At 32.1% G+C, this 20,478-nt stretch overlaps 1 protein-coding gene and 1 long non-coding RNA gene across 5 annotated transcripts in view; one reads left to right on the top strand and one right to left on the bottom strand.

Moving 5' to 3' along the window:
- Positions 1 to 210: 210 nt before the first annotated feature.
- Positions 211 to 20,478, bottom strand: part of LOC131602936 (defensin-like protein 2) — a 64,371-nt gene continuing 44,103 nt past the window's right edge. Inside the window, exons 1-2 of one of the 2 annotated variants that reach the window (XM_058875164.1) lie at positions 717 to 875; positions 211 to 617 (exon numbers count right to left, since the gene is read on the bottom strand). In XM_058875164.1, the coding sequence (XP_058731147.1) occupies positions 448 to 617; positions 717 to 771 (225 nt within the window). In that variant the 5' untranslated portion in view covers positions 772 to 875 and the 3' untranslated portion in view covers positions 211 to 447. Of the gene's footprint in view, positions 618 to 716; positions 876 to 20,478 lie in introns of those variants that run through there. The other variant, XM_058875165.1, reaches the window with a different exon arrangement.
- On the top strand, positions 4,291 to 6,849 carry LOC131602937 (uncharacterized). 3 transcript variants are annotated; one of them, XR_009284187.1, is made up of 3 exons: positions 4,291 to 4,556; positions 4,973 to 5,194; positions 6,519 to 6,849. It is a non-coding gene; the product is annotated as an uncharacterized LOC131602937 (long non-coding RNA). The 3 variants fall into 3 exon arrangements; XR_009284189.1 differs by having other exon boundaries at positions 6,445 to 6,849; XR_009284188.1 differs by having other exon boundaries at positions 6,441 to 6,849.

Raw genomic sequence — 20,478 nt, 5'->3', positions numbered from 1 at the left:
CACTATTCTATTAGTATATATGGATTATGTAATGTTAGCAAGTAATGATTTGAATGAGTTCAAATCCATCAAAGAAGCCTTGCATAACTCATTCCGAATTAATAATTTAGGAAAATTAAAATACTTTTTAGGCATTTATCTATGTCAAATAACATATTTCCTTTATCTAGTCCAAACCAAATGCAATAAAAGGAAACTGATACTAGGAGATATACCAAATTTTGGACAGGAAGAAAATCCATATCCCAAATTTATTGGCACCATATTATTACAACACAACGTTCATAATATCCATTACACATTAAACTGAACATACTTAAGCATCATATTTTTATAAGACCGTAGCTAGAATATTTATTTATGATAAAACCATGGCTGGAATATTTATTTATGACCACTGAAGGAGTGATTAGACGATGGATATTGCATTGCATGGGTATTGTTGAACTAACAAAGACACATACAGCGGCGACGTAAGCCGTGACAATCACCACCTTTGTAACCTTCTCCCCTGCATACCGTTGAACAGTGTGTGTCCGTCAAGCATGGTCCGTTAAACTTGCTGCTCTTAACCTTACAGCGGCCTAATAACGCCTCTGCTGGCTTCACCGAAACATCTGTAATTCATTAACCATACAACACAGATAAGTGTTCCAAATGATCAAACACGTACTATTTGAAAAAGGAAGAAGAATAACAATATATATTGCATTTACCCGCTGCTAAGAGAAGGACGAGCAAGAACAAAAAGCTGAGTGTTTTCCTCTCCATGATGACAAGTTATAACACAAATAGTATGCAGTAGTGGTTTAGATGAAAAGTGAAGTGACTGTGAATGATTCTTATGATGTTCTTATATAAGGAATTGCATGGAAACATGCTTATATGACGTGTCGAGCCGAAGATAAAGAAGCATGTGAGTGTGCAAATATGGACCGAAAAGGAAATTTACTATTAGAGAGGGTGAGAACAATGAGTTTGATTAACATGCAAGCTGCAACGTGTGCACAGACAACGCTTGTAAGTTGCCATTTGGAGAAAGACAACATGATCCACCACCGCTTAATTTGTCCTTTTATTTGAAGAGGGAATATTGTACTGAATTATAAGGAGACGAGTAAGTGTTTATTACGTACAAGCAAGAACTACTCCTTATCAATCTTTTAAAATTTGGTTCAATCAATCGGTTGAACCGTGAATAAAAACATAAATTTGGTAAGATTTAAAAAAATTGGATTGAACTATCCAAAATCATTAAAATCATAGAATTAAAACCGATTTTGTAAAACTGTCAGATTTAAAAAAAATTACATCAAATTGACCATTTTTTAAACTTTTTTTTATAAATTTAATATGTAATTATCAAAACTTAACATACATTATCCAATCACAAAAATGAATTCCGTGTTTTTATTTCAAACATACAAATTTTTAAATTTTTTCATTCAGTTATTTTTCTTTCGACCACACTCTATTATATTATTGTCGTAGTTCAACTCAAATTTATTTATTTTTTGTTGTATAATTAAGTGTATTATATTGTTTATTTTTTGTATTTTATATTTTAATTTTATGTATTCTTAACTATTCGAACTTTATTTTAATTATTATGGTTTGAATCAGTTTAACTTATTTTATTATAATTTTGTAATTTGTTTAAATTATTCTTTAATGAAGGTTGAATGAAGTGTAGGACTATATTTTGACTAACAATATTGTTGTATTAAATTTGTAATTGATTTTTAAAATATTTATTTTATTAAATTATAAATATATAATTATGTATGACATATCTATCAAAAATTAATTTCATATTATTAGTTTATTTATTAAACGGTTTAACCTAAGATTTAATTGGTTGAACCAATTAAACCTTAAATCAAAAATCTTATTAGTTCGATCTATAGTCTGATTTTAAAAAATTGCTCTTTATAGCTTTTATCGGTCTGTTTGCAGCTAACAAACTGATTTAGTAAAATATAATTAATTAATCTAATTAGTTTTTTTTATTTAATTAACAAACTTGTAATCTATTAGGTCAACTAACTCTTTTTCAATAATAACAATAATATATTTATTTAGTATAATTTTGTTCAACGCTAACCAAAGGTTCAATAAAATCGGTATAATTTAGAGCTTCAATCTAACTAACACGATTCATTAGTTGGTGAAAAATATAAACCCTCGTACCAAAGCGCTGAAAAAAGCAAGATTTCGTCTTCATCTCAACCATTAATGTTCATCCAACGACTCTATGTATCTTACGCCAAACCTGAAGCAATTGGAGAAATTAAAATAATGAAGTCGTTATCGATTATTTATTTATCCTACAAGAAGGGAAAGGAAAACACCGAAGAAAACTTATCAGAGAAAAAGCAAGGTCTCATGACCAAAAAAAAGGATAAGGAAGTCGGTTACGCAAGGGGAAAGTATTAGCACCCTTCGCGTCCGTAGTATTATACAGGATCCACTTTTGTTATTGTCTAATTTAAGGGTGTAAACTATGAGTCTAAAGCTTAATGCTAAAAGGGAATGCATGCATAAGAAAGAAAAAGAAAATACGGGAAAAACAAAGTTTTTAAATACTTGTGCTCGCTTAGATCCCGCGACCTAATGTCTACGTATCCCTTTTGAATTCGTAGTGGTGATATTTTATCAAGTATGATGGAAGGCTCTTCTAAAGCTTTAGAGAATATGAAAGTATTTGTGTTGGTTGATCACAAAAGACATAGAACCCTAGTTTGGCTTAGAAAGGTTCCTCCTGTGGGAAATGAAAGAAAAATTGATAGCAATTCATCCATATAAGAGGTTTAAAAACCAATCAATTGTACAAATTCAATTGCACCATCCATATAAGAGGGTAAAAACCAATCAATTGTTACACCAATCGAATCTAAAAGAGATTTTATGTACGAATTGTGATTGTATGGTTGAAACTATAATTCATGCCATGCGAGACTGCAAAATTGCTAGACATGTTTGAATTACACTTGTGAAATATAACTATTATGATGTTTGGGCAACTTCTTGTCACACTATTTAGTTTTGGAATCAAGACTGGATTGATTTCAATTAGTAGAACAACTTAAGTAGGAGAGACCAAGAAAATTGGCAAGATGTTTGGGCAACTTCTTGTCACACTATTTAGTTTTGGAGGAATAAAGGGAGCATGTGGAGGATTATATTTTTCCAGCCAACCTTTATAAAGACATAAGGCTGAAAGTGAAAAATTATCATATGAGTTTAAACTTGTATGATAAAGTCATCAACAGACAAAGTGCAACACACAAACTTGGATGGACACCTCTAAACAACGAATGAGTTAGGCTGGACACAAACAAGACACTTAAAGGAGAGGGGGGGGTGGGGGTCGAGAAGGATGTGGAGGATTAATTAGAGGTCATCATGGAGCTTAAAGAAGAGGTTTCTCAAGATATATTTTTTCTATTTTTTTGGACTTAGCTTTCTTGTATATAAAAAAAAGAAAGGTGAATATTTTTTACTCTCTTATGACATAACTAGCGGATGCGGATGCGGATGCGGATGCGGATGTTGCGATTGCAGTTATTGCGTTTGTTGCGATGCGCATTGTGGCCGTTGCGGCGTGAATTCTTATAAGGAAGTGTTTAAAATATTATATTGAAAAACACTTAATGTTACGTTTTTTCATTATATAGAAGTAAATTAAGTTTTAGAATGCTAATATATTGATTTTTGATGAAAATACTTAAAAAAACATGATTAAAATTGTCCGATGGGATTTCTAATGTATCCGAAAGTGAGATTTTAAAATCACATCGCAATTGCGGTCCGATGCGGTTGCGGAAGCAACCGCATCCGCAATATTGCGGGTGCAATTGCGGTTGCGGACCGCAATTTAAAACCATGGTTCAGGTCTTTGATACACATTGTTGTATAAGAAATAAATTGTCATTTAAACAATAAAAAATACAAAAAATAAAAGAAATGGTGGATGTTGAAAATAAGTTATTAATTGTTTTAATAGTAGCTGAATAATAAAATAATTTTAAAAAATAGAATGAACACAATAAATAAAAACAAAAATAATTTTATAAAGACAGTTTGTAGATGTGGGGGTATTTTATATTTACACAATATTTGATATATTCAAAAAACAAAACTGAGTTTTACTTATTTCTTATTCTATAAACTTTTTTACTCTTAAACAAAAAATGAAAATTAAATTAAACAAAACATTACCAGACGTATAAAAAGTTTTTCTTATTATTATTAATTATTAATATTACTTGTCGTTCCTTCACGCCCTAGAAACTCATTCTTCCATGCCCTATAAACTCGTTCCTCCACGAGAACCGGTTGTCCAACTCGTTCTCACCCATGATAACCTAAAGTTGTTACTTAATCGGTTGATCATCACCATCACTATAAGAACAGTGGGTGCTTCAATTGCTGGATACATTTGTATAGGCTTCAATTCAACGATGCTGTAAATGGATTCCATTAGATGATAATTGGTTTATATTGAACTGTGATGGGGCAGTGATGTAGTTATTGTGTTTTTGTTAAAGGACATGGTAATTTACTTATCTTTTCTATCAATTTCTCTGATAAATCTTGAATTCTATAGTTTAATATTGTGATAGATGTAATATCACTTTTATTTTCTATATTATATATTCTAGTTCCAGTTAATGTTGTAGCTCTCATGCTAAATTTTGTAGTGTTTGTTATTGGTGGCTAATGGGTAAGTTATGATTTTATGTCTTTGTTGTTAAAGTTTTCTTTGATTATTATGTAATAAGTAAATAATTTCTGGACAATTTTTTGAGATGCTTGTCATTGTTGAACATTGAGAATATGTTAAGTTTTTATGAGAATTTGAGAGTATTATTTTTCTTTTTTATTTTCTCTATTTTTAAAAACTAGCAACAGTTAATTATTGTTGATTTAACTAACATATATGATAATTTCTTTGTTCCTTCTGAAATAGGGACTCCAAAGTGACAATTTATCGTTTGTTATATTTGGATGGAAACTTTTGGCATGGCTCTGCTATGGAAAGAGTGAGGATCATTGAAAAAGAGTTGAAAAAGAGAGTGGAGGAGACTATGAAAAATATGTTAAAGAAACAAGTGTAAACTAGAGTTTTAAAGATTATGGGATATGTCAAGCCTTCAAAATATAATGCCAAACACACTTAGGTGATGCAAAAGTATGTCTCCCTTCTCTTTAATTTTTATCATTTTATTTTATTTTTCTTGGTGTTCTATGTTTAGATCAAGTATACAGTCTATGGGATATACTCTTTAGATTTAATTGAGGGTGTTTAAATTTTTTACCCTATTAATCAATTACAATTTAATATTGTTTTTCTAAAAATTTGTCCAACAATAATATAAACACTTATACCATTTTAAAATTTGCAAACAATTTTTTTTCTAACAGTAACAAATTTCGTTAATATAGGATCTTATTAGATTATCTCATATGGTTGTGTATGTGAATAACACCAAATGAAATCATGTAAAATATTCCACTTAACATGACATGGATCATGTAAAATATTCCAGCTTATTTATAAAATTAAAAAACTTCACTTTTAAGACTCCAAGATGTTCTATAAGAGCATTAGTGTAATTGTGATTTTCATTAAGACAACATATGAAGAGAAGATGATAAGTGTAATTAGTAATATTTGAAAAAAAGAATGATGGTTGCTGGACCAACAATCCATCCAAGTTGGGCTAAAGCCCATGTCATTGACAGCATAACCCAAGAGGATGAAAGAATAGCCCATGCTAATGAAAATAAAATCAATTTTGTTTCAATAACTCGATTATATAAACTGGTTCTATTTTTATTGGTATAGGATATGCTTTCATTTTCTTGGCCTATGTTGTCAATGCTACGAACTTTAGTCTAAATTAGATGGATTATTGGCACATCAACGATAATTTTTTTTTTAATTCTTACTTATTACACCTCTCATATTCTTTTCATTTGTTATCTTAATAAAACCACAATTACATAAATGATGTCAAGGAACATCTTAGTGGCTCTAAAGTGAAGTTTTTTTTTTAAATATACTAATTGCTTTGATGTTGTCATTGAATCAACTATAATTGCTTTCGTAAGTATAATGTGAGTATAATTATGTAATAAAATAAATTTTAATAAAAAATTTAAAGATTTATTAACATGGGTTATATGTTAATTGATGTTTTGTGTTTAATTTAATTAACAAGACAATTAAAATGTGCATTTGTTTACATAGAAGTGGAGGGAATGTCAATGATCTATGACATATGAAATTGATAAACTACGATGGTTCTCAACTTTATCTGATATTATGTCCTTCATGTACTCAACCATTAGTCTTGGTATTAGACGTGGAGGTCCTTTCTCTCCATGTTTGTTTATTAACTGTGCTGAATTCTATCTTGTTTTATTTATAAAAGTTAGAGTTGGGGTTGTACCCATTACCCTGCTATTGCTAAAAGTAACACATGGACATACCATTTTATCCAAAAATTAAGGGATGAGGCGCGTGGAGGTAATCCTGAAGCTAAAAAGGAGGTGGAACAAGAAGAGAAAGAAAGTCGAGATGAATAGGAAGAAGAATGCATAGAAAATGTTGAAGAAGAAGAAGAGGATGATGACTAGACTGTTGCCACAACTTGACCACCGTTAATGTGAAACTTTATTTTCTTTGTTTCATTGTTTCACAGTTTAATCTTATTATCTATTCAATAATTTATGTGCATTTTATGTATTTTATTAACAATGCCATGGACAAGAGGAACTTGGACATGTTGATTATTTTGTATTTGGTACATGATTATGTCCAAGTTTCCAAACATCTGAGTATATGTTGGGACATCATTAATGATGAATGTATGTGCGTTTTCTATGAATGTGTGTTGAATTTGAACAAGTACAATTGTTAATCATAGAAGTTGCAAGAAACTCGCTAGGTGAGCTATAATGTGTGCTAAGCGAGTTTTGCTCCTACAAACTCACTTAGTGAGAATTTCCTAGCTTAGCAAGGATCTCTGCAAAACTAACCTTATTTCTAATGACCTTAGGACATGTTATGATTCTCTATAGAGGGTGGAATACAAAAGGAGGTCAAAATTGAGCCTACACTCCAAAACACCTATGATATTTTAAAAGTTTTGAATGATTTATATGACTGGAGTTTTGAATGATATTTTACTCTTAATTTATTTTTGTATTTTATTTTCAGCATAAACAGTTTTTACTATGAAAATCATAATTGTAGTTATGGGATGTCGTTTTGCGAGTTCTGATATGCATGGAAAGCTAAGAGAAAGAGCTACAAGTTTCATGTTGAAGGCAAAATCTAATTCGGACTATAGAAGCCTCAAATAATTCGTTGAAGATCTAGACTTAGCAAAAAATTAGTTTTGGGCCGGGTTTGTTATGTTTTTCGACCCACTTGGGTTAGAACCCAAAATTATATGTTTTCCTATACCTAGGAGATGTAGCTACCGTTCATCTTCTTCAAATTTTACTGTTCACAAAATAATTTGGAAGCTTTGTACGAAAATTCATGGACAACTAATTTCATTTGTTGATTTGCCGAATTCAGGTCCTGACACCTTGAGGTTATAATAATTTCAATTCAGTTTTTATTCCTCTCAATTTTATTCTATGATTCTTGCTTGCTTAATCCAAATTTTATAGAGTATGTTAATTTAATTTGATGTTTGTATGACCTTTAGCTATAATCACGTCATCGTTTGCTTAATTCATTATTGTGTTTGCTTAGTTCGGTTAATAGGATTTTACATCACACAATACAAATTGCACTTGTCAATGAATTTGTAATCGAATAGGAATAGTAATTCTGCTTAGGAGATTGGAATTACATTAATCGATGATAGGCAGGAACCGAATCAGCAAATTAACTTTTTAGCTTATTTTTATAATCACTTATTTGCACAATTTTCTAAATTGATCCTTAAACCACAAACACCCCTAATCGATTGCACTAGGTTAATATTAATACAAGAATCTTTGTGATACGACTCAAGTCATTGTTGCTATTAGTTTTTAAAATTACTCGTTTTGATCCGTACACAACAGCGGATCACCTACTTCAAAACTCTTTAAAAAACTTCTTGATTACGTCTTGTAACCTCACATGTACTATGCATTTTGAAAATTTATGAACCAGTTGAATTGATTTTGTTTGAAGACAAACAGAAAAATAAGTTGGAAAGAGTTGATAAATGTCAAAAATAAGAAAAAAATACAAAAATACTTATTAACTTATTTTGCAAGAAATCAATGAAAAAAATCCTTAATTTATCAGTAAAACACGATAAAACACTTGCGTGAAATATTTAATTGTGTATTCATTATGTTCATGTAAAAAGAGCTAAGTACGCTAAGCCATGAATAATGTCTCGCTAAGCAAGATATGGCAACAAAAGAAGACTTAAAAGCTAAGTAACTTCAAGGATAAGCAAGAAATCTTGCTTAGCCCAATATCAACCTCGCTAAACGAGGTATGGTTATTCATCAATTTCAAGCTAAGTTACTTCATTGACAAGCTAGGTTTGCTTGCTAAGTGGAGGTGCGCTTAGTGAGGATAGGCGATAAAGACAACTTGCATGATGAGTTGACAAAACATAATGGATAAGAAAGTAGGCTTGCTCTATAAATAGGGGTTTAGGCAATTCATTAAGAAGAGTTTGGTCTCATCCATCCTAACCCTAGAAAGAGTTTGGTCATCACACTTTACGAAAGTTCCAAAGGGTTCTGATAAAAGCTTGAAAAGCTTGATACCCCACGCATGACACGGGATGCCCGACACCGTAATCCAAACTAGTCTCTCGGAGTCTATGTCGGAAGGTTTCCACAACCTTAAGCTACGAAACCACTGCTCCCACCATGCTCTTCGTTCTTCAATGAATAGCTCAACCTCGCCATGGACTATGTCTTCAAGCAAACATAGGTTTGGTCCTAAAGTCGTAACTCTGATGGTAAAAATTCCTTCTTCAATGAACAGTCTTTTCATCTCAGAAGCCATCGCCGGATCCCTCAAAACCCCAGTGTAATCTCTCCCATACCTACTAAGGTCTTCAATTTCCGTTTCCATCGAGAAGGTTTTGGAGAAAGAGGCTTCTCCTTTAAGCAAAGTGGATTCCTTCCTATTCATCATTACGTCGACAAACGAACACTTATCAACCCACCCTGAACCAAGTCTTTCTTTAAACTCCGTACCCCTGGTGTTAGAGGCCTCGACACCTTGATACTCTCGCATCCTGACATTCTTGCTAACAACCTTCTCAAAGCGCTGGAATCTTGGCAAGATATGGCAACAAAAGAAGACTTAAAAGCTAAGTAACTTTAAGGATAAGCAAGAAATCTTGCTTAGCCCAATACCAACCTCGCTAAACGAGGTATGGCTATTCATGAATTTCAAGCTAAGTTACTTCATTGACAATCTAGGTTTGCTTGCTAAGTGGAGGTGTGCTTAGTGAGGATAGGCGATAAAGACAACTTGCATGATGAGTTGACAAAACATAGTGGATAAGAAAGTAGGCGTGCTCTATAAATAGGGGTTTAGGAAATTCATTAAGAAGAGAATGTGGTATTTGAAACATAACTAGTCTTTGTTGAGATGGTAAAAGACACTTACTTTTATTTTGACAACAAGATTAAAGTCAAATGAATTGAGCCAACTTAAACCTACTAACACTAAAGGACCCAAAAAATTTTGGGATAGGTCAAAAAGTTAAATTATGATGTTGATATACATGATAGCTCGAACTCAAAATATGATAGTGGCTATCAAATCATATGATAGAAGATATACATGTTTTCTCTTATTTACTCCTACAAGAAGAGAAACTTCTTCATATAGTAGCAACAAAGGTAAAATTGTTTGGGCATGAACTATTGGTAAAAACCCTAAATTTACTGTTGAACTATTTTGAAAATTAAATGTTTATAACACAATTTACTTAGTATCACATAAATAATGTGACAATGTTAACTTAAAACTAGGAAAATGTTTTCTCTATAAAAAAAATTATTATAAAAAGGGTCGTGACTATTGAAGAATTCATATGCATTACCTTTGTTGAACTAACCCCATGTGTGTTGTAGAGGTAAATGTGGATTGATTGTGCAGATATTTTGGAGAAATCATATTTATAAGACAAGACCAAGATAAAGCTCAAGTGAAAGATCAAGAAAATACCAAAGTCAAATAAAGGATAATTTAAACGAAAAATCAAGTGATGATCATCAGGATTTTCCCAAGAAATAGAGGACCATAAAATATCATCCAATCCAAAATGTTGTTGTAGATACCTCTAATGGAGTTATAATTTGACACTCCCTTAGGGAGGTATGTACGTTTATGGACTTTGTTTCTCAAATTTAGGCAATGGAAGTTAATTAGTTGACTTGACTCATTTTAAGAGAAATAATGCTTGGGAACTGTAGCAGGGAAAATTTCTCATTAACGAACATTTATCTCTTGAAATTCAAGATGCTCTAAGTCATTTTGAGAGAAATAATGCTTGGGAGCTGTAGCGGGGAAAAATATGAGATCGAAGCCATTGGTTGACTTGACTCATTATTTTAGTGAAAGTCGCCACTGCGCTTTATTATTTCCAAAGGAAATAGGAAAAGAGCGAAATAAACGCAAAAAGAAGTTTTTGAAATAAAAAACAACAAAAAAAGAGATCTTAGTTACGGGTGTTGATTATACAAGGGGAAGGTTTTAAGCACCCCTCATATATGTGGTACTCCATAGGAACCTTTTTGAAAATCTGTGTAAAAAAGATGTTGTGTGCGAAAGAAAAGGGTTTTGTTTGTTTTTAAAATAAGATCGGCAAGACATTACATCTTGTGCCTACATACCTCCTAGGTGCAATGGAGAAGTCAGAGCTAATGTAGTTCCACTTAAAAGGGAAAAAGGTTTTTTAAAGGAATAGACACTTTATCATCATAGGAGTGAATATTCAGCCATTGATCTTAAACATGAGAACATATGGATCCTTTGCATCACAAATGAAAGTAGGTCTCCAACTTGGATAAAATCAACAAGTATGCCACTAGCTCTCTCAAGTGGAAAAGGTTCCATCATATAAATCAATATCAAGATCGTAGGGTATTAGAACTCACCACAACAATTAATCGTGTCTAAACTTTGAAAGAAATGCCAACAAGGGCAAACGATATTTTTAAAGAAATATTTTTTTAAAAGAGTTTACAGACATAAGAATGTTTTGGAAAAAGGGAGAAGATTTTGAAAATCTAAGAAGTGGGAGGAGATGAAGGGACTAGCCTAGAGCATAAAATAAAAGCTAAGGAAATAACGATCTAACTAAATAAGAAGCCAACACTTGACATTAAGAGTCAACGTAGATTTCCCATCTTTTGGACTACCAACACTAAACCAATATAATACCAATTGGGGATCCAGATGATTTTGATTATCTTTAGCACAACTTGCACCAAGCCTTTGGAATACATTATAAGCTCTTGACGAAAATCGGGCAGAGTAACGGCTGTGTACAGATGAATTCATTATCAAAATGCCTTAGAATTAACCATCAAGGATTTTCAAGAAAATACCTGCATACACAAAAAGTAAGCAACCCAACGCCTTGGAGTAATATCTAAGGACTTCCAAACAGAATAAGAGTAAGATAGCAATGTCCAGAGGTATCAAGGTAGCAAGGATCCTAATGCTAAGTCCCAGAGGTTCAGATCTCCAAAATGCTCAGGATAGTAACCAATAGTCCACAAAGAGCCTTAAGTATTTTAAAGATTCAAGTTTATTATTAGTGTTTTAAGCATAAAAATAAAGTATGGTCCAAATGGACAAAAAGAAAATAGCATAAACATAAAAAATAATAATTCCAAATGGACATAGGAAAAAAATGACATAAACATAAAGATGATGAATGATAAATGATAAATGATAAAATAAAACATAAAGCGTAAAAAAGATAAAGAACAATATAGTAAAGAGCGGAAGTTAAAGTTAATTGTTAATAGTTAGTAAATGAAGATCGATGGTGAGTGAATGATGAAATCGGATTTAAATTCAATGAAAGCTCATTAGAAGATTGATAAAATCAAAGGAACTATATGATAAGCTTTCAAAAGTCTTAAACTAATCGCATACAATCTCTACCATTTTTATCTTTTTCTGATTCGGGACAAGTAATGTAGCGCTATGTTAAGCAACCACCAAGTAACTTATATCGAAGTCACCCTACAACGAGGCCGGTCAATAACGATTTGTGTGCTAATGCATGCGAGAGAAACGATATGTAGATCATTTTCCAAAAGCGATGCCACACGAAAAGAAAAGAGGTAACAATCTAATCTTCATCAAGAACTCAAAGTAATTCCAATGATATCGAAGATTTTCATCGACCAAAATAAAAAAGAAGAAAAAGATGGAATCACATTAAAGGTTCCTTCCCATCTTCAAGTTCAATCACTTAATATTGTGGATTAGGATTTTCATCCTATCAACACCCTAAGTCCATTGAAATTGAAGAGGAATTAGACCTCTAAATTAGCAATTCAAACAAAATATCAAAAGAAGAAAGTATAAGAAGAGATATCAAAATACAAGTTAAAAGGCAAAAAACTACATTCTGCCTGCAGAAAATCGATTTACCTCTGTAGGAAATTGATTTCCTACGCATAGTTTTCAAATATGGCGCAAAACAGAGCATGGAAATCGATTTCCTACAGGAGTAAATCGATTTCCTGAGTGCAGTTTTCAAAAAACAGCATTAAAATGGGCAAAACCTTGATCAAACATATCATCAAACACCTTATGATCTTGGATACCATTGTGCACAAAAATACCATTAAATCACCGACAAATAGCACCAAAGTAACACAAAAAATGTGGCACACTGTTAAGTGCCAAAATATAGTTATTTTGTGTTTGTAAATAGTGGCACTTATCGATACTTTTTGTTAATACCGTTCGAATAATACCCCGTTTTGTGTATAAATATGTAACTTTGTGAATAGATGTATTTTCATATACTTTTATACTTTTTGATAGTTTTCTATTCATTTTGTAGGTATTGAGGCGTATTTGGAGCATGAGCAATAACGTGGCGAAGACACAGCTTCAAACGCGTGATTTTGAGCGGCGGAATCAATTCATTCGGCGAATAAAGCTCAAAACCAAAGAATAATAAATCACCAATTTGGTTGATATGTTGTCATTGTTAGATGGGAAATTGATTAAGCTTTCCAACGCTACGAACCGGGCGCAAATCAGAGTTACGGTTCTCAAGTTACGCCATTTTTACTAAAAGCTGTTTTTTTTCAACTCAGCGAGTTGGGCGTGATGCGCGCTCCTGCGCGCGACGCGCGCTGTACCAGATCCAGAATTGTATAAATAGGCGAAAATCAGATATTTTAGGGCATGGTTGGATATTTTAGAGCTCCAATCCATCCAATAGCATTTTTTGAGTGGAAAGATGCTAGAAAACACATTGGAGCTGTCAAATGGATGATCCGGGGTTGAATCCTTCATCAATCGGAGCCGACAAACCGTGAGATATTTGGGTTTTTCTTCTTTTCTTCTCTTTGTGGTTTCATTTGTGGGTTTTATATATATATACTTTGATCTCATGTATATTTGTCGCCCATGGCGTTGTATAAAGTTGCTTTACAATATAAACTTGTTGTTTTTCCTGATTTTTTACATCTTGATGTTTGGGTTATGTTTGGTGGGTTGTTTTGCATCTTGATGTTAGGAGTTTGTGTTGTTGTAGAGATAGACCTCACAAATCTTGATTAGGAGAGATAATCATTAGCTTCTTGATTGTAGAGATAGATGAAGAGTTAATGTTCACTTTGTGTTGGTTCGTAATGCTACCGGGTTGTTTGATTGGTGGAGAGATCGTCGATCGAGCAATATTTTAATTTAACACGGTAAGCTACCGTATGTTTGATTTGTGGAGAAATCGTCAACTAAGCATACGATAGAACTCGTGGAGGTGTTTGGATACGAATGCCGACAACGGGCAACACGTGAATGGTTTAAGGAGTATAGTAGACTGAGTGCAACTGGTCGATAAGTTTAAGTTTGTGAATAGTAGATTATATGCAATACTTGATAGTTTCTTCTATTTGAAGAATGTATTCTTTTTGTGTTGATATTTACTTTTCCATTTCATATTTAAATTCATTCAAAACCAAACTCATAACTAAGAATCCGTCGAACGGCAGTTCAGTAGCACCAATCTCTGTGGACACGATAATTTCCCGGATAAATACTTCCAAAACTTTTGTTGCTTGCCGCTTTACCGCTCCAACACACACATAATCAACAAAGGATCACATCTTGAAGCATGGAAGTGGATCTAGAAATTACCAATTGAAATCAACTTCTTCCAGAACAAACACCAACAAGCCTTGACCTACCAAGAATGGATGAAGAAAAAGCGTTTGGATGAAGGTTTAGCTCAAAGATTAGTGAGATTCAATGTGAATCTCACTGAATTTTTAGAGAGGGAGAGCTTTGAGTGATTTGGGAAAGGATGGGAAGAGAATTTGCAAGAGTGATTTTGGCTCTCAAAAGCTTCAAGTGAAAATTTTCCAAGCTGGATTTGGCTATCAAAAGCTTGTGAAATGAATGAGAGGAGGCCTCTATTTATAGAATGGGAAGTGATGGTAGTGATAAATTGGTAATTGTCCCTTGGAGATTAATTTGAATTTAATTGGTAAGAATGGGATTAAAATGGGGTTTATGAAGGAAATTAACTATGCTAATGATGTGGAATATTGGGATGATAAAGAATAATAAAAAAAATGGGATAGGTGTCAAAATGATGTCATATTACCACTTTTTTTTTCAAATTTTGTCTATGGAAATCGATTTCCTCAGCAAAATTTTCAAAAAATTTTCTTTTTGAATTGCTTTGGCTCTGGATCGATCTTTTACTTGTAAAACACCAACAAAAGAAACAAAATGCATATTTGTTGATTTTGATTAGTATAAAACAAATTAAACAAATATGGGTGCTTGATGGTTCTCCTCAGAGATGAAGTGAGCACAACACCAAAACAAAGCTTCAAGATGGAGCTCTTGATTAATGATTGAGATGCAAATGATGTATGATCTTAGGGTAAAAAATTGGGGTATGAAAGGAAATTGTCCCAAACCTTCATCTAATTTAGTGGTTGAAACTAATTGTTTTAAGAAATAAAGCAAAACCCATTGTGAAACTATATAATCAAGAGAGGCATAGATCTCGATGAGACCATGTAGTGCAGATAGCAAACGCAATTTTTATCGTCTCCACATGGAATAGTTGTATTTTAAACACCATTCAGTATTTTAAGTTTGGTTTATCAGAATATTGATTTTATGGTCAATGCTTAAAATGTAAAACAACAGAAAACCAAATTAAACTTTTTGTGTTTAAGCAGTTAGAAAAATTTTGGGGTTAGACTTTATTGACCTGTCCTTATGTAGCATCCTTGACGAGTAATACAAAATTTAATTATTAATATTATCACCCGCGACTTTCATCGTAGCCCATGTGTGAATAAATAATGTGAGATCAATAATTTGAAAATTAAATTATTCTTGATAACCAGCTTAAACAACCCACTGTTTTCTGAATTGCATGCCTCTCACCATTCATTTCGTGCTCTTTAACACATAAAATGTGGTTCAATGGTATGATTCCATCATTGCATCGTTTCCTTCGATTCTTGTTTAATTTGAACAACATCAATTTATTGACTGGGTCTACCTCATTGTCGATGCTTATCATCGTGATTGTTATGATAACCAGCTTAAACAACCCACTGTTTTCTGAATTGCATGCCTCTCACCATTCATTTCGTGCTCTTTAACACATAAAATGTGGTTCAATGATATGATTCCATCATTGCATCGATTCCTTCGATTCTTGTTTTATTTGAACAACATCAATTTATTGACTGGGTCTACCTCATTGTCGATGCTTATCATCGTGATTGTTATGATAACTTATCATCATAACAATCACGATGATAAGCGACGACAATGAGAAGATATCGATGTATTAAAGGAATCAGGTCATTAAATCACAATCTAAATGCTAAAGAACGTAAAATAAATGATGAGATGCAAGTAATCCGAAAACATTGATTTATATAAGTTGATTTTCAAATATAACTTAATTTTCAGATTATTAGTTTCTATGTCAATTTAAATGAATGTATTTTCAATGAAATGTTAATGAATAAAAAAATACACATAGCATATAATAAATTATACTTTATTTATTGACAACCTATATAAGAATTTAAAGGATAAAACATTGGTAAGTCACAGGAAGCATTTTTCTCGTGACTTAGCAATGTCTTGTTCTTGTTTTGATCAGAATATTTGTCAACAACAACACGATAAATACATAAAACAACATAAAAAAAAAACATACATTTTAGGACTCACCTTTTATTAAAACAAACAATCTACATAGAATATAAAAACTCAAGCAACATCATACAACAAAATTGGATATTATAAATTTGTGAGCACTGAAAAAGATATATTGTAAATTTTCAGGACACACCTTTTATTGAAACTAATCATGGAACAGGAATCAATTCTGAAGTTCATCTAGTTTGTGAAGCAATGAAAAAGAAGTATAAGGAGGAATAAGCTTACCCAACAACTTCATACTTCTTATATGTCTTCTCATTGTATCTCAAACTAGATGAAGTTTTACCCCGCTGTTGTTTCTTCATTAACTAAAATGTGTTGTTCTTGTTGAGTCCAACAATAACCATGAAAGTTATCAACATGTGAAAACTCAAACTTATTTGTCAACAGATTAGAAAAAACATCTTGTTTGTGATGAAGTTTTCATCATAGCTTCATGCTTCTAGTACTTTTTCCATAGCTACACAAATAATATGTACCATAGCCAAAGTATGGTCTTCGTTAAGGTAGTGAAGACAAATCTAAAAAAAATGAGAATGATTAATCAACAAAAACAACATGAAACAAACAAGATAATGATGAACTATCTAACAATAAGATATAAGAAGAAGAATACCTTAACGTATGAAGCACAAGATTCACAGCTAATGGCGAAGAAGAAGAGAAAAAGTGGGTGCTAGGGTTTCAATGTGAAGGAAACGATGCTTCTATCAATAAGTAAGGGTTAATTCGCTTATATATGGGTAAATTATTTCACAACGGTTATCTACCATCAGTATTGATAAGTATTTATTTATTATTAATATATCACAACGGTGGAATGTACCAACCTAGTCATATCCCTTTACGTTTTTTATATAAAAATAAATAAAAAAGAAAAGACGCGCCTTAATATTAAAGGAATAATATATATATATATATATATATATATATATATATATATATATATATATATATATATATATATATATATATATATATATATATTTAATGGCGCTGAGGTTCGAACCCATGAAAGCTTTATGGTTTTACCACGGTTGGCTGCTCAACCATTGTTAAAGACAATTAATTTTTAATCAAAAAACAAAAATAATATGATAGCGAAGAACCGTGGTGACCATGGTGTGTTGTTTACGCGTTTTGTAGTAGCTTTCAACTCCATTTGAACTTAGTCACACTACTAATTATGACCCATACACGGTTTAATTTAGTGCATAACCCACCATTGCTAACTACGACCCTTCCCGATTGGAATTTAAAGTGTACGACTAATTACGGATCCACATGGTTGAATTAGTATGTCACTATGCTTGTACTAATAATTAAGATTCAGAAAGGCTGCACAATATATACATTATCATTCCATTCATGCACATTACATTCGAAACCCATACAAATAGTTCACAAAATAAACAAAACCTGGGATCCCTCACTAAGCGAGCTCCTAGCGAGGCGAGGAAGAAGCTCAAAACTGGTCATTTTCCTCATTCTCACTCAATGAGCTTCAAGCAGGAAAATCTTGAGAAATTCTTGCATGGACACGGCCCTAAATCCACATTCTTAGGCACAACCAATAAAAAAGAGTATTTTTAAATTTATTTTAATTTTAATTTTGTTTTTAATTAGATTCATGGGGTGGTTGAGATTATAAACGAGAGAGAAAAATCAGTATTTGTTTTTTTAATTAATTAAAATTATGTGATTGGTTGTGTGTAAAACAATTTCTTAGGTATGTGTCCACCTAAGAATTTTCCGAAAATCTTTGCTTAGCGAGCACTCAGCGAGAGAAAACAAAATGTAATTTCCTTCAAAAACTGTCTATCTTGCTTAACGAGCTATGTTCTTGCCTAACGAGTAGAACATATTCTGCATTGGGACCGATACACTTGCTTAGTGAGCAGTCCCCTCGCCTAACGAAAATGCTAAAACAAAACCAATGAAAGGATGAACCAGCTAAAGAAACAAGCAACATCACATTGTCATATTTGCATGCAAGGACCCCGAACATCATAATTGAACACAAATAATCATGCTCTCAACATAAATAATCATGCAAAATAATAAGAATTCACATATCATGATAATTTTACACATAAAATAAATTTCCACACAAAACCTAATTCCCAAAATCATGCATCCCCCAAGCTATATTCCTGAAAATAATGTCATTTCTACTAATCCAACTATTGCAACAAGTCGCCAACCAAAAACATTCTTGTTTCCCATTTTTTTACTTTCACGGTTTTGCCATACAAAAACCACTTCAAGATACTCTCTTTAAAACCATCGACCAAAAACTTTGACAAACCAATTCACTCCACTATTTCCCTCCAAACTAATGAAGCCACGCTACAGGTCAGTAAAGAATGCTCTAACGTTTCCAAAATGTTGCCACAAAACACACAATTCTGAAAATCTATCGGAATATTTATACCTCTAATCTATCCGGATACATAATAAAAAAATTAAAATTAAGTTGAAATTAAGTTAAATTAAACGGGAATACTAAAAGTAAAAATGGGCGTTGTTATTATTATTATTATTATTATTATTATTATTATTATTATTATTATTATTATTATTATTATTATTACACCTCTCATATTCTTTTCATTTGTTATCTTAATAAAACCACAATTACATAAATGATGTCAAGGAACATCTTAGTGGCTCTAAAGTGAAGTTTTTTTTTTTAAATATACTAATCGCTTTGATGTTGTCATTGAATCAACTATAATTGCTATCGTAAGTATAATGTGAGTATAATTATGTAATAAAATAAATTTTAATAAAAAATTTAAAGATTTATTAACATGAGTTATATGTTAATTGATGTTTTGTGTTTAATTTAATTAACAAGACAATTAAAATGTGCATTTGTTTACATAGAAGTGGAGGGAATGTCAATGATCTATGACATATGAAATTGATAAACTACGATGGTTCTCAACTTTATCTGATATTATGTCCTTCATGTACTCAACCATTAGTCTTGGTATTAGACGTGGAGGTCCTTTCTCTCCATGTTTGTTTATTAACTGTGCTGAATTCTATCTTGTTTTATTTATAAAAGTTAGAGTTGGGGTTGTACCCATTACCCTGCTATTGCTAAAAGTAACACATGGACATACCATTTTATCCAAAAATTAAGGGATGAGGCGCGTGGAGGTAATCCTGAAGCTAAAAAGGAGGTGGAACAAGAAGAGAAAGAAAGTCGAGATGAATAGGAAGAAGAATGCATAGAAAATGTTGAAGAAGAAGAAGAGGATGATGACTAGACTGTTGCCACAACTTGACCACCGTTAATGTGAAACTTTATTTTCTTTGTTTCATTGTTTCACAGTTTAATCTTATTATCTATTCAATAATTTATGTGCATTTTATGTATTTTATTAACAATGCCATGGACAAGAGGAACTTGGACATGTTGATTATTTTGTATTTGGTACATGATTATGTCCAAGTTTCCAAACATCTGAGTATATGTTGGGACATCATTAATGATGAATGTATGTGCGTTTTCTATGAATGTGTGTTGAATTTGAACAAGTACAATTGTTAATCATAGAAGTTGCAAGAAACTCGCTAGGTGAGCTATAATGTGTGCTAAGCGAGTTTTGCTCCTACAAACTCACTTAGTGAGAATTTCCTAGCTTAGCAAGGATCTCTGCAAAACTAACCTTATTTCTAATGACCTTAGGACATGTTATGATTCTCTATAGAGGGTGGAATACAAAAGGAGGTCAAAATTGAGCCTACACTCCAAAACACCTATGATATTTTAAAAGTTTTGAATGATTTATATGACTGGAGTTTTGAATGATATTTTACTCTTAATTTATTTTTGTATTTTATTTTCAGCATAAACAGTTTTTACTATGAAAATCATAATTGTAGTTATGGGATGTCGTTTTGCGAGTTCTGATATGCATGGAAAGCTAAGAGAAAGAGCTACAAGTTTCATGTTGAAGGCAAAATCTAATTCGGACTATAGAAGCCTCAAATAATTCGTTGAAGATCTAGACTTAGCA

The sequence above is a fragment of the Vicia villosa genome, linkage group LG5, assembly GCF_029867415.1.
Source record: "Vicia villosa cultivar HV-30 ecotype Madison, WI linkage group LG5, Vvil1.0, whole genome shotgun sequence".
NCBI classification, from domain to species: domain Eukaryota; kingdom Viridiplantae; phylum Streptophyta; class Magnoliopsida; order Fabales; family Fabaceae; genus Vicia; species Vicia villosa.
This window is presented reverse-complemented; position numbering and strand designations above follow the sequence as displayed.